Source organism: Poecilia latipinna, unplaced genomic scaffold (genome assembly GCF_001443285.1).
Source record: "Poecilia latipinna isolate Pla-1442-1.1 unplaced genomic scaffold, P_latipinna-1.0 Scaffold405, whole genome shotgun sequence".
In the NCBI taxonomy this organism is placed as follows: Eukaryota; Metazoa; Chordata; class Actinopteri; order Cyprinodontiformes; family Poeciliidae; genus Poecilia; species Poecilia latipinna.
Genome location: NW_015113021.1, coordinates 416,117 through 429,111, shown reverse-complemented (window position 1 = coordinate 429,111; position 12,995 = coordinate 416,117). Strand labels below are relative to the sequence as shown.

General features: G+C 40.0%; 1 protein-coding gene across 2 annotated transcripts in view; it reads right to left on the bottom strand.

Moving 5' to 3' along the window:
• Positions 1-989: 989 nt before the first annotated feature.
• Positions 990-12,995, bottom strand: part of vegfba (vascular endothelial growth factor Ba) — a 27,445-nt gene continuing 15,439 nt past the window's right edge. Inside the window, exons 6-9 of one of the 2 annotated variants that reach the window (XM_015037440.1) lie at positions 10,434-10,517; positions 8,457-8,606; positions 8,039-8,257; positions 990-6,741 (exon numbers count right to left, since the gene is read on the bottom strand). In XM_015037440.1, coding sequence (XP_014892926.1) covers positions 6,720-6,741; positions 8,039-8,257; positions 8,457-8,606; positions 10,434-10,517 — 475 coding nt within the window. In that variant the 3' untranslated portion in view covers positions 990-6,719. The remainder of the gene's footprint in view (positions 6,742-8,038; positions 8,258-8,456; positions 8,607-10,433; positions 10,518-12,995) is intronic. The other variant, XM_015037441.1, reaches the window with a different exon arrangement.

Genomic DNA, 12,995 nt, shown 5'->3' with positions numbered 1-12,995 from the left:
GAGATTGAAAGACCTCCATACCATCACCCTAATCTTTAGCTCCCTTCACACATTCTCTATCAGATTCAATTCAGGACTCTGGATGGGCTGCACCAAAACCTTAAAATTAGTCAGAAAGAAACATTGCCATAAAATAAAAAGACTCATTTAAACCTGGGAATCCCAGCCTGAGGTCTTTCTGCATGGAGTTTGCGCGAGCTGGTTCTCTACAGGTAATCCGGTTCCTATCGCAGATCATTGGTCTTTCTAGATTCCTCCTACGTGTGTGTGCCTGATTGCTTGTCTTGTGTTTTTTGTTGCTCCGTGTTGCACTGCCAACCTGTGCAGGATTTAACCTCGTTCTTACAGATCAGCATTAGACTCCAGGTGACCCTGCATAGAGAAGAGACAATGGATGGAAGGATGGATAGACCTAAATCTATCAGGAATATGAATAATTTTGGCCTTAACTTAAAATAAACTAGAGGCAGTTTGAATTTTTTTACACAGTGTTGAACATATGTTATTTCACCGCATCATTAATTTATAGTAAAATGCTAACAAGGCCTAAGCAAGAAGCAGGAGAACAAATTTTGACTAGTTCTGCGGCACAGACCCAACATAAACACCGGAGAAAAAAATAGGTCTGTTAGAGTTTCGCCAGTATTGGACATTGTTCCCACAGTGGCACAAGTAAACTGACTCAGATGCATATTAAGGATAATAAAACTCAAATCTGAGGCCTCACATGAGTCTGAGTAAATAAATAGTGAGGGCTTGCACACGTTTGTACTTCTGACTCAGCAGCACAGACGAGAGGAGGCGCAGCAACAATATTATGTCTCACAACACTGCGTCACAGCGCATACGCACTTTCTCTCAGTGTCCAACTCCCAGGGTGGCAGCATAATGAAAAGCATCTGTTTACCTTTCATTACGGTCCAACGAGAGATTAAAAAACAAAAGAAACAAAGGAACAGAGGAGAGCAGGAAGAGAACCAGAGCACATATGAAAAATAAGACATTTCCTTTAATAACATCTGTAACATTATGGTTGTATTCTGGTATAATTCTGGATATATTCAAGGACGCAGAGTACACTTTTAATGAGGACAATGAACCAATTAACTTACAAGTTAATACAACATAAACCTGCATCGTTTTCTACAAAGACATCATAAAAGGGCACAAATGGTGTAGCAGCAAAAAAAGAGTGTTGCTTTCTTGTCTCTACATAGGCTACAGCAGTACAAAGTCTTTGCAGAGTAGAGATTTGTTGTAATGGACACCTAAAATGAAGTTACAGATATGTCTCTAAAGTATCCACTATGTCATACACAGTACGGATATGACAGGTTATAGGATGTTACAGAGTTCAGTAGGGGATAACTAGAGTTTATTCAGACACTGGAAGCTGGAGAGAGTTACCTTAACAGTACATAGCACATTGATGTTGGAAGTTCACACAGGAGAAGGACATCTAAGAGATACAAACATGTCCACACTTTAAATCTGCATGAAGAGGCAGGACAGATAAATCCAGATGTTTGCAGAATGAAAGTTTCCTGACAAACTGATCAGATTTCATGCATTAAAACAGAACGCTTGGTGAAAATGTGCATAACACATAATATACAGAGTGCACCTTGAACTCTTTGATATTTTGTGAAGCAACGCATTGCAGCTCCGAGCTAAAATGTATTGTATTGAGATTTTGTGTGACAGTCCAACACAAAGTCCTACATAACTGTAAAGTGAAAGGTAAATGATACACATCACCTACTAAGAGATGGCAGTCTATCTAAACACAATGGAGAGCATTACAACTACTGACAGAAAAAAATCCCCAGAAAGCACAACCAGAAATACAAAGGGATGGGTTAGATAAAAATATATTCGTGTTAGGATGGCCCAGTCAAAGTACAAACATATCCAATTGAGACTCCGTGGCAAAATTTGAAAATAAAAAAAATTCAGACCAAAGCAGCTGTGACTACTGCTGTATACTTTCCCTTCCACTTTGCAATTATGCGCTAGTTAGTGTTTTGTGTCTGTCATTAAAAAATAAGAATATATATATATACAAATAAAATACATTGAACCTCGTGTGGTTATTGTGGCCAAATGTGAAAAAGTCTAACGGTTATAAATACTTTTCTACATCACAAGTGAATGTGTGATTTCGTTTCTTTTGGTCCTCAAAGTAGATTTTATTTCTTGCTGTATCATGAATCGATCTTACAATATGTGCTCTGCAATCTCCATCACAAGTGCAATCTGTACTGCGGTCCAAATACTCATTGGTTTCCCTCTAACATTTGTTTGTTTATTTAAATATTAATCTTAAAACACAAAGTGTTAAATGCTTATAAAAATTATTAATATCCAAACAGGAAAGACTGCAAGTGATATCACAAAAAAACACTCCATTCCCAAGAGTAAAACAAGAGGATTGATACCATAATCCATGTATATTCTGTTTATGTGTTTTGGTTCATGAACTGGGTGGTTGGGTTTAGCATTAAGATAAAGAAACAGGGCTAAACTAGCCTGGCTCTACCCAAAAGTAACCTAATCTGCCTAACTGAGACCTTTAACCTCTTCAACCTTGGAGGTCCGAGCACCAGGACCATCTGTTTAAATTGAGGGGGAAAAAAGTCAGGTTGATGAGGCTGCAGCTAATAAGAGGAAAATATATGCAGAGTTTCTTTTGCAGAAAGAGCTTAAAAGGAGATTTAAGCTTTTAAGCTTCCTCAGACTCATCATTATGAGGTCGTTATTTACGCTGATGAAGCAGAAGCAGAAAGATCCCACTCTGGCCTGGTGATGGGAACAAGGAGGGTTTTCTGAACTGTTTCAAGTGTCTCTTCGCCATAGACCCCAAAGTTAATCACTATGGCCTAAGGCTCAATAGGTCGATTACTTAGGGACTTTTCAGGTGAAAATACAAAACTAACGAACTCGAGGGTTTAAAGCTCATTTTATGTGATCCTGTATCTAAAACGTGAAGAGTCTCTGATAGTAGTTATTCCCTCGAGTTTTTCAGTTTTTCTCTAAGAAAAAAAAGACTTGTATCTTCCCGTGTAACTTTCCCCAAAGTTATCCTAAACACAGATGCATCTCAGTAAATAAGAAAATCAAGTACTTCATTTATTCTGTAGTTCAATAAAAAAAATAAAAAAAACTCAGATTTTACATGAATTCACTAGAGTGATTTCAAGTTTTTGTTCTTGTTAATGTTGATGAATATGGCTTACTGCTAATGAAAACCCAAATTTTGTTTCAGAGAATATCAAAATATCACATAAGGTCAAAAAATATTTTTTTTAATGGGATATTATGTTATGAATTGCTGACTTGAGAGACATAAGCTGACATGCTCCACAAAAACGATACATCGCAAAAGGCAATGGCAAAATAGGTTGGTGATTAACGGAGCTAAATCCAAACATATCAATGGAAAGTTTAGTGAAAGGAAGAAAGGTGGTTGGAGTGAGTGTGCAAGCAGTATCATAAATAAAGCATCATTACACAATTTGACCATATAAGTGTTGTTTCTAGATGTTTTTTTAAGTGTAACAAATGAAGGATATGTTTGAAGTTAATGCAATAGGTGTTCATTATATACATATATTTAATCATGCTTATGTTTGTATAAGAAACAAACAACTTTTCAGACTATGCTCTGTTTGTCAAGTGACACTGAAGGTATATGTGGAAAGTTACAAGGACACCTTCGATATGAGAGAACAGGCCCATTCCGACAGGGTCTGACCCGGCGAAATGACAAAATAATGGAAAGGTGAGCGGAAGGACAAAGTTTGGTAGATAGAAGTGCATGAGTGATAGGGATAGGGTATTTTATTTGGATATGAAGGTCCCAAAATTTGTGGGAAGGGTGGAGTGGCACAAAATCCTTGTTGCTTGAAGTCCAGAGTGAAATTTGTACAGCAGATGACATGGTGGACCAACACCACGTCATCTGCTGGTGTTGGTCCACTCTATTTTATCAAGTCTAAGTCAGTGCAGTCAATCCCTGGGAAGTTTTAGAAAACTTCATGCTCTAAAACCAACCAAGTGTTGAGTCCACATACTGTACAGTCCATAAAGTTCTGATTTACTGAGAGAAAAACACAGACACTCTCCATAAGAAGGGGAAGTCGCAAAAGATAATTGTAAGTTAAGCTGCCAGTTAGCAGAGCTGTATTCCATGATGGAAAGTTTAGTGAAAGGAAAAAATGTGTTTGGATACTGCACTCTGAGCAGGCAGCTTCTTCAGCAATGACATTTTGTGGGTTTATAGAGAACTAGCAATGGAGTTCTCTATTAAGTATCCTGTTTCAATACATTAAGCCATAATCACCCACAATGATCAACATTAACAGGAAAAATATTTTAATTATATCACTCTGTGTGTAATAAATCTATATAATACATATTTTTCCATTTTTGAGTTGAAGTACTGAAATAAATCAGCTTTTAAAATCTATTCTAACTCACTGGGATGCACCTGTAAAGCCAAAATTGGATGGTGAAAATATAACGAAGCACTAGGAAACCTTCGCCTCTGCACTCAGAGGACCAGTTCAGCCTCTTCCTTTAAAACAGTAATAATCCGTCTCAACACCAGAGACTCTCCTTATTGCCAAATGCATCATTAACTCATTCAACGCAGAGGAAGTAACAATAATGCTCTAATACTCTGCCATTGCTATGGTATATATACATTATATATTTAATAGAGAGGTAGTGATTGAAGCATTGATTGACAGCAATAAACACTGAACAATGAGCATGGAAATACAAAAAAAAAAACATAATCTCATCTGAGGAGAGTATAAATACAAAGCTTATCACAGCAGCCACCCAAACAAAGTTCTGCTGCTTCAGTGCCGACACATAAATAATTCACACTGTGGATGGTAGCTTGTTTCTGGGTGACCATTCTTCAATCAGCGGGACTGTATGAACACTGAGCCGTGAATCGCGGCGTTTCCAAGCTATTGTTGAGCAGTTTTCTAACCCCAAGCCCTAATACGTCACGGCTAAAATGTTCTCAGTCAAATTTGGCACAGCAGACAAGCTCTGAATGGGAGTTGAAGGGGGAAAAAAAACAGACTTTAAACTCTCTGACCTGCCACTTCTTCAGCTCCACACACCGACTGACTGACAAGCTGCTCGGGAAGTAAATCTTTGTTTCCCGACTCTGTAGCCGAGCGGTCATAAAGTAACACTGAGTAAAACCGTGAGATTCAGCCTGAATATAAACAAGTTATGCTTTGGGTGAGAAACACTCCCTGCATCCGGGCTCTAACATGCAACAACAATAGCTATGTTTTCCTTTCACTGCACCGGGGACGGCTATTTGCTTGGTTTCTGTGTGCTGCACACAACACCACCCCACTGATTGTTTGAATTACACTTTGTAAATCTATAGAGTCTCCCATTTGTGACTCGTGTGAGACCTCTCTGTTTAAATTCAATACATTTGGGCATCGAACCAGCAGGCCACCCAGCGTGAGTCGTTATGCAGGCGGATTAAAGATGAACACAAGCAAAACAGAGACACTTCCCGCAATATATACTCTCCATTACCTCTGCAATCAACCTGGCAGAATTATAATAAAATATAAAAGAGTGGCATGTTATAAAATACTCTCTCTATATACATGCTTACTTTGCAGTAAAATTGCAGAGAAACCACTGACATATATTTGCACAAATGGCTTATGGCTACTAGCATTCGTTTCACATTGCATGTATGTGTGTAGATACAGATGCATGTGTGCCGCCGCAGCAGCGTCAATGTCTGCATTTAGCTTGACGTCTGTGTTCCTGGTATTATAAGTGTGAATGTTTCTGTGAGTGAAGCAGTGGAGAACCGCCAGGCCTCATTATTGCCATTCTCCTCACTGCCGAAAAGAGAGGCAAAGAGAGGCAAAGCGGCTCCTTTCAATTGAGGAGCTGAAGAGAGACAAACACAAAGGGCTCAAAATTAAACAAATGCCGGAAAGAGGCTTGGAGAGCCAGCCCATGGTCATACGCTTTGAGTGAGAGTGAGCGGTTGCAGGGATAACCCATCTGTGTCTTTCAGTGAGCAGACCACACAGATACCCCCCGTCCCAGCATTCATCCTCTCTGTTAGGTCCAGAGACACCGGGGTGCCTGCTCATGAACATGCCCCGTATCCTTCTGGTGCGCCTCAAAGTACATATGTCCACTGATAACACGCTGCTGCTGCTGCTGCTTCTCAAATCCTCTTGATATAAACCTGGAATCCGTCTCAGTGTGCAGTTTTCCTTCCACCGAAACATCAACATGAAGGACACTTTGGCCCAGCCAGTCTGGTCTCTTGTGCAGTTAAGTTGCAATCCAGTCTCCAACAAAAAAAAAAAAACAACTTAGCAGAGAGAGTCCTAGGGCCTTCATCCTTCACTCAAGTGACACAGAATGTGCATAAACACGCACACACACGCACACACACACACACACACACACACACACACGAAGCTTTGCCACAGAAGCGACGAGGTGGAAAATAAGCTTGCACACATACAGATCTACGGCACATTTAGGGTGTAATGATGCACGAGTACAGGTTCTAGTGTGTGCTTCTACTAATACATCCTTCTGGTTGATACTGGTCGCCCGACCATCTGTGCTGTCCATGGCACAGATGCTCAGAGCAGGTGATGGAGATAAAGATATTTGGTGGGATATGAAGGAAGTGGCTGGACGGATCAAGTCCTTGTCGCTTCGCACCTGAAACAACAAACAACAGAGAGGAAAGTGTCAGCAATAAAGGTGTTTTGATTGATCCTGGACAATGGAAATTCACTTATCAAGCTTATCAAATATCTTCTTTTAGGACTAAAGGAAGGCTGTTGTACATACTCTGAAGCTCTAGGTGATTGCATTTACAAATCTATTCAAACCCTTTGAATCTTTTCATGTTGCAACTTCGCATTTTCTGTGACAGACTAAAGCAAAGTAACAAATATTTGCACAGTGAAAGGAAACTGATGAAGGGTTTTCATGCATTTTTGCACATACAAAATAAAACAATATTTTATTGTTTATTCATCCAAAACTAGGACAAGTATGGAAGTTCAGAAAAACCAACAAGCAGGAGAAAGAGAGCATTATGTCAGAAAAGCAGCTAAAGGCCCATGGAAAAGCTGGAGAAGCTGCACAGACCCACAATTATTAGTTATTCGTCATAAACGTCACACATCTGGCCTTTCTAGAAGTGTGGAAAGAAGAAAGCAGTTGTTTAAAAGGCAGCATCAGGACGTCCTGTTTCCAGTTAAACACGAGTCAGGAGGGGAAGTTAACAAACATGAAGAAGAGCGGCTCTGGTTAGACGAGACCCAATTTAAAACTTATGTCCCACCTGTAAACTGGTACGTAAATCAAAAACTATAAGAATCACTCTTTCACTTCTTTTAATGTTTACATTCAATGTTTTCTGCTCTTTGGTGGATTTGTGAAGGACTTTGCTCACTTCAGTTGCCTTAAATGTACTGTATAAATAAGATAATACCCCCTTCAATATTTATAGCCACAGGAACTGTAGAAGGGCTCAGACCACATGAGTCAAACTCCTGAGGGCCTTTCAGATGTGTCTCTGCTTCAGAAAGCCTGAATCAAATAACTGGATCTTCAGCAGGAAACTAAAACTGAGGAGGTATTTCATCCATTTGGTTCGGGTGTGTTGGACCAGGGACACATTTAAAAGTTGCAGGACTCTCAAAGACTGGAGTTTCACATTCCTGGTTTAGTTTAAAACATATTCATGTGTTACATGAACACAGTCAAAGTCCAGATCTAAGTCCAGCTTGATAACTGCTGTCCAACCTGACTAAACCTGAGTATTTTTGCAAGGAAGAGTCTATAGATGTCACACCTTCCTGACTTCATTGTAAAAACATTTGGAAACCCATGGATCATTTTCCTTCAACTTTCCTAGTAACCACTCTATTAATGTATCTCTGATCCTCTATACCCATCTGTGTATTTGTGCTGTCCAGATTTGTTTGTGCCATTCATATGAACTGACTTGCAGCGATGGGAGTTGAGAGTCTGGCCTTTTCGGCTGCAGTTCTTGGCTTTGAGGGTGCATCTGCACTGACACGACGTTTCATCCAGGGCCCACTTCCTTCCTCTGCAGGGGCGGCACCGAGGTGTCGGGGACGGAGGCAGAGAGGGGCTTAGGGTGGTGGGACGAAGAGATGGAGGCGGTGGGGGCATGGAAGGAAGAATCACAGGAGCATGGGTTCTGGAAAAAGCACAAATAATACACTAGACTCATAAACAGTTGTTTTTTTTGTTTTTTTTCGTCATGCAGCTTTCTAAATTTCAGCCTAATAAGAGTATTGTTTCCTTTGCTGGATTGATTTAGAATTAGAATTAATTTTAATTAATCACATTAGTGGTGTGAATAATTGTGTTTTGAATCAAACATAATGAACGCCTACCTCGCGGAGAGCTCCTTCATCTGAGAACTGTACATGCGGCACCGAGGCTTCAGTGAGGAGGAAGGAGGAGGAGGAGGAGGAGGTAGAGTGGTGGGAGGAGGAGGTGGAGGAGGAGAAGATGTGGAGGGAGGAATCAGAGGATCATGGGTTCTGGATGAAAAAGAGATGCAAAAACCACAATGGTTAGACTCAGAGTTAATACAAATAAAGAGAAATCCCAGAGTGCTTTAGTAATCTTAAGTAAAAAACATTTGGATACAATACACATTTAACATGCATATAAGTATGTAGTTGATAAAACACAATGCAGCGCAAGTCAATATAATCCATGAAATTTAATATAATGTGACACATTTTGCTATGTGAAAATTTGGTACAGTGTGATCAAATATGATAGAGTATATGATGTGAACATGTATGATTATTGTGTTATTTTAAACACAATATGCTGCCACACAATGCGATGCGGTTTGTTATGATAAAATATAAGAATATGAGAAGATGTGACATGATCAATGAGATGTCGTAAATTATGAATATATTATAAGTTGTGATTTAAAGCAAAATATTTTGATACAAAACAGTATAAAATACAACATAACACAATACAATCATTGACGTGGGGGGAGGCATGTTGTATAATAAAATGTAAACATTTGCTACATTATAATGAATTATATGATGAAATACAGTAGATTAGATGATGACATATTATTTCATAACAGGACAGGAGGACAACTCGTTTCCCCTGTGGATCAGCTGCCACTGGGGAAAAGAAAATAACTGACTTTTAAAAAATTTTGATTTGGACGACAAGCTGACCGTTTTATTTTACCATCACAGGTCCATCTTTGACGAGAATAAACTGACCCCATTTAAGAATCCTAAATGAACACAGAACGGGACTGCAGATCTTGTTGGCCAGGAACAAAAGTGTGTGACAAATGTGTAAGGTAATTACTGGGATATTTTAGTCTAGATAATAGTGATGCACTTTCTAAAAATGAAATGCAGGGCTTGTTTGAACACGCACACTGCCTGTCCGAGACAAACCCCCACAATGTAGTGCGTGGGAGATGTGTGACTAATGCGAGATAATGTTTCTTTAGAGGCTGACAAACTCGCTCCTCTGTCTGTCTGTCTGTCTCTCCGTCTGTTACCATGGCTATGATCGCCTTGTTGCCTTTCACTTCTTACGGTTCCACCTCTAGATGCCCTGATCCTTCGCTCTCCAGAGTCTAAGTCTGAGAAAGTTGCCTGCGTCAGTCGGCCCATTAACTGGAGCTGGTTCTGCCTCAGTCGTCCCCAGGAGGCCGGCGGCTTTAATGAACTTACTTAATGAGGCAGAGAGGACCCATCTTTGTTCGCGTCCCGGTGACCACGCCTGCCGCTGGCATGGACAGAAGAAGTGGCATTTGGGAGCAGATTACACAGATTTCACCCCTGCCAAAGTGTGAATAAAGCCTTTTCTGAGTGATGGATGGGTGCTGGGGGACATCACACCCAAACGGAGCCACCTCTGGCCCCAAGGGTCCGGAAATGACTGACAATAAAGTGAAGGGGAAGCAGATGAAAAACACTACAGAGGAAAGGAGCGCTAAATCTTTTATCCTCCAGGAGTTAATAGTTATTAAATTCCCAAACTGTATCAGGGATTATACAACAGTGTGTCTCACAGCTCCAGACAGCACATATTGGCCAACTACTGGCTAAATACTGAGTTGATAACCGTGACTAAGGAGTTTATCCGTGGATTATGGCGATGTGTGTGTGTGTGTGTGAGTGAGACCTTGACTGTTGCTGTGGCTGTAAAACAAATTGTCCTTCAGTAAAAGCGCAGCCCAGATAACCCAGTTTTCTCTAATCGAAACACTTTCACTAAGCCTGAGAGCATCCAGAAAACCCAGACTGCTTTAAGAAAAAAAACAAGGTGAAGCTTCAAACTGAGATAAAATGTGTAAAGAACGCTGAACATACACAGATCTGACGGATCCGGTTTTCCTCTGCCTGGACTTCCTCCCCACTTTTTTCCTCTCTTTTCCTGCTGGCTTCAAATGGAGCCTGAGAACAGACAACATGCACTTTGTTAAGACTTTACATCTAATGATTAAAAACGGGTCATTATATATATATATATATATATAAAAACTGCTAAAACAATAGGTTTGAGGTTTATAGCAACTTCCTTGTTGGAATATGATGAGAATTCCCACCAAATTCATTACATGACAAAAATAAAGGCTTTTCTCCAGCCTTATTTGGTTGTACAAATTATTTCTTGCATCATTATAATTTATTATGTTATAAAACAACTGACTGGAAAAATCCACAAGCTAAAGGAAAAAACTGTGATATTTCTTTCCTTTGGGCCCCAATAGCCCACTGGTTTTGGTCGGGTTAATCTTTAGACAAATTTTAGATAAAGGTTTTAATATTAACAGTAATGAGATGTGACTGTGGCAAAGTACAAGTGGTCATCATTTTCTGCAGAATATTTAAATCTAAAATCTTGAACAAAGGGAACGTTGTAATCGGCACACAAATAAAAACACAAGTTTGTGAAGATCAGAATAAATTACGATTTCTTCTAGTCCAAGCAGGAGTTATAAACTGATTTTATATGAGAAGTGTTCAATATAATACTCTCTAAACGGATGCCTTTCATAACTCTCTGATGTGCTGCAAGAACACCTTGGATTTAACATCATTATCCTCCTCCTTCTCTCATCAAACACGGATGACTTGTTGACGATTTTTACAAGCTGTGCTACTGCTAGACGCTGCACTAGTTAAAGTTAAGCTCCGGCAATGCTGGTTGTAAAGCTGCTCCTACGTAGCGCTGTTTACTGGTGACCTACCAAGATGGCACTTTCCCATTTTGGCCATCTTCTTAAATTCTGGCTTGTCAACACAACCTCTGGGTCTTCACTCGTCTTTCGTTGTTAACCTTTATCCAGACATGAGGACAGCGTTAACCAGCTTTGGTCTGACATTATAAACCGCCCCTCCTGCCACTGTTGTTGTTGTTTTTGGAGCTCTAATTTACTATTATGGATGCGTGACTGTGTCTGGGACAGAGCACATGGCGGGGGTGATAAAATCATCACTATGGTGACAACAGGATGCGAGCTGTCCCAGAGGGAGACGGGACGTTTAAAGAGAATCAGACAGATGCTAACTCCCTAATAAACACTCACAATCACTCAAAAACATATTTTAAATAAGCACAAATGTGTTTCCACACAGCCAAAATCAAAGTATTTCAGAGTTCAGACACTATGTTATGCTCTTGATCTGTAATTAAAACATTAAATATGGCCAGGATGAATGCACACACATAGGTTGGAATCCCTTATCTATGTCCATGCCCAAACAGGAAGCAGGAAGACATAAACATTATGGATGCAATCATATGACTTTGTGGCTGGACCTGGCAGTGTGAGGCGCACAAACAAACAGACCCAGCAGAAATTTTCCTCTCGCAGCGTTCACAGGAAGAGCAAGGTTTACCATCTCTGAGTTTATTTACAGCAAACAGAGTTTAATGAGTAATAAAATTATCTGAAATCAACTCCTGAATACCGCAAAACCTCAGATGAGTTAACAGTAAACAGGAAGTTGCATAATAATAAAACATAATGGTGAAGCAGTCCAGTCAGAGCCCGTTTATGTAACGATTGCATCCCTGCACCGATTCCACCTTGCAACAAGCATTGGGGATTAAAGTCACTTTACAGCTGGCTGCTTAGAGGCTCCCTGGGGAGGATTTCCACCTCTGGTAGTGCTACAAATGTATTAGAGGCCAATGCACACACAAATGATGCGATACACGCCGATGGCCCACAGGTCTGCTGCACCTGTGGACCAGCTTTACTGATCCGCAGGTTCAAGCAGGAAACTATAGCAAAAAAAACTGTTGGTATTTCCTTAATGATTTTGAAGCTTTCACCAAACTAGAAGTAAAAATTACCAAATTTAAAAAAAAAATAAAGCCTGCATATTGAAACTAAGTTACAACGTACTTTTACAACGTACAAGAGTGACGCCAACACCAACATGATCTAAGAGTTAAAGTTACAGCCAAGTGCAGCTAAAAAACTGGAGATGATTAATTCATCATCAGCAGTTGGGGCCAAATGTTTGGGTGGGTTTGCTGCAAAACATCAGCAAAGACCTTCAAGAAGTCGCTTTTGAGGCTCATCAATGTGAGAAGAGTTGAGAAGTAGCCAATCAGTGCAGAAGGGAACATCACAGAAAATCCAACCCAGGGTCAGACCATGAAACAGTCAAAGAAATTGCTAAAATATCCCCAAAAACAACCATGTCCAGCAGCAGGACTAATTTAAAATGTTAGATGTTATAGTCCATGAGTATGGATTGTTTATAACAATTTCTAGGAGAAACTCTTTCCAGATCATTTAGATCTTCACTGCTGGATGAACCACCCCTTCTGGATCTGTTTTCTGTATGTGGATCAGATGCTGAGTCATGTTGCACACGGCCATGTTTGGGAAAGCAAACACAACACACCAGCTTTCT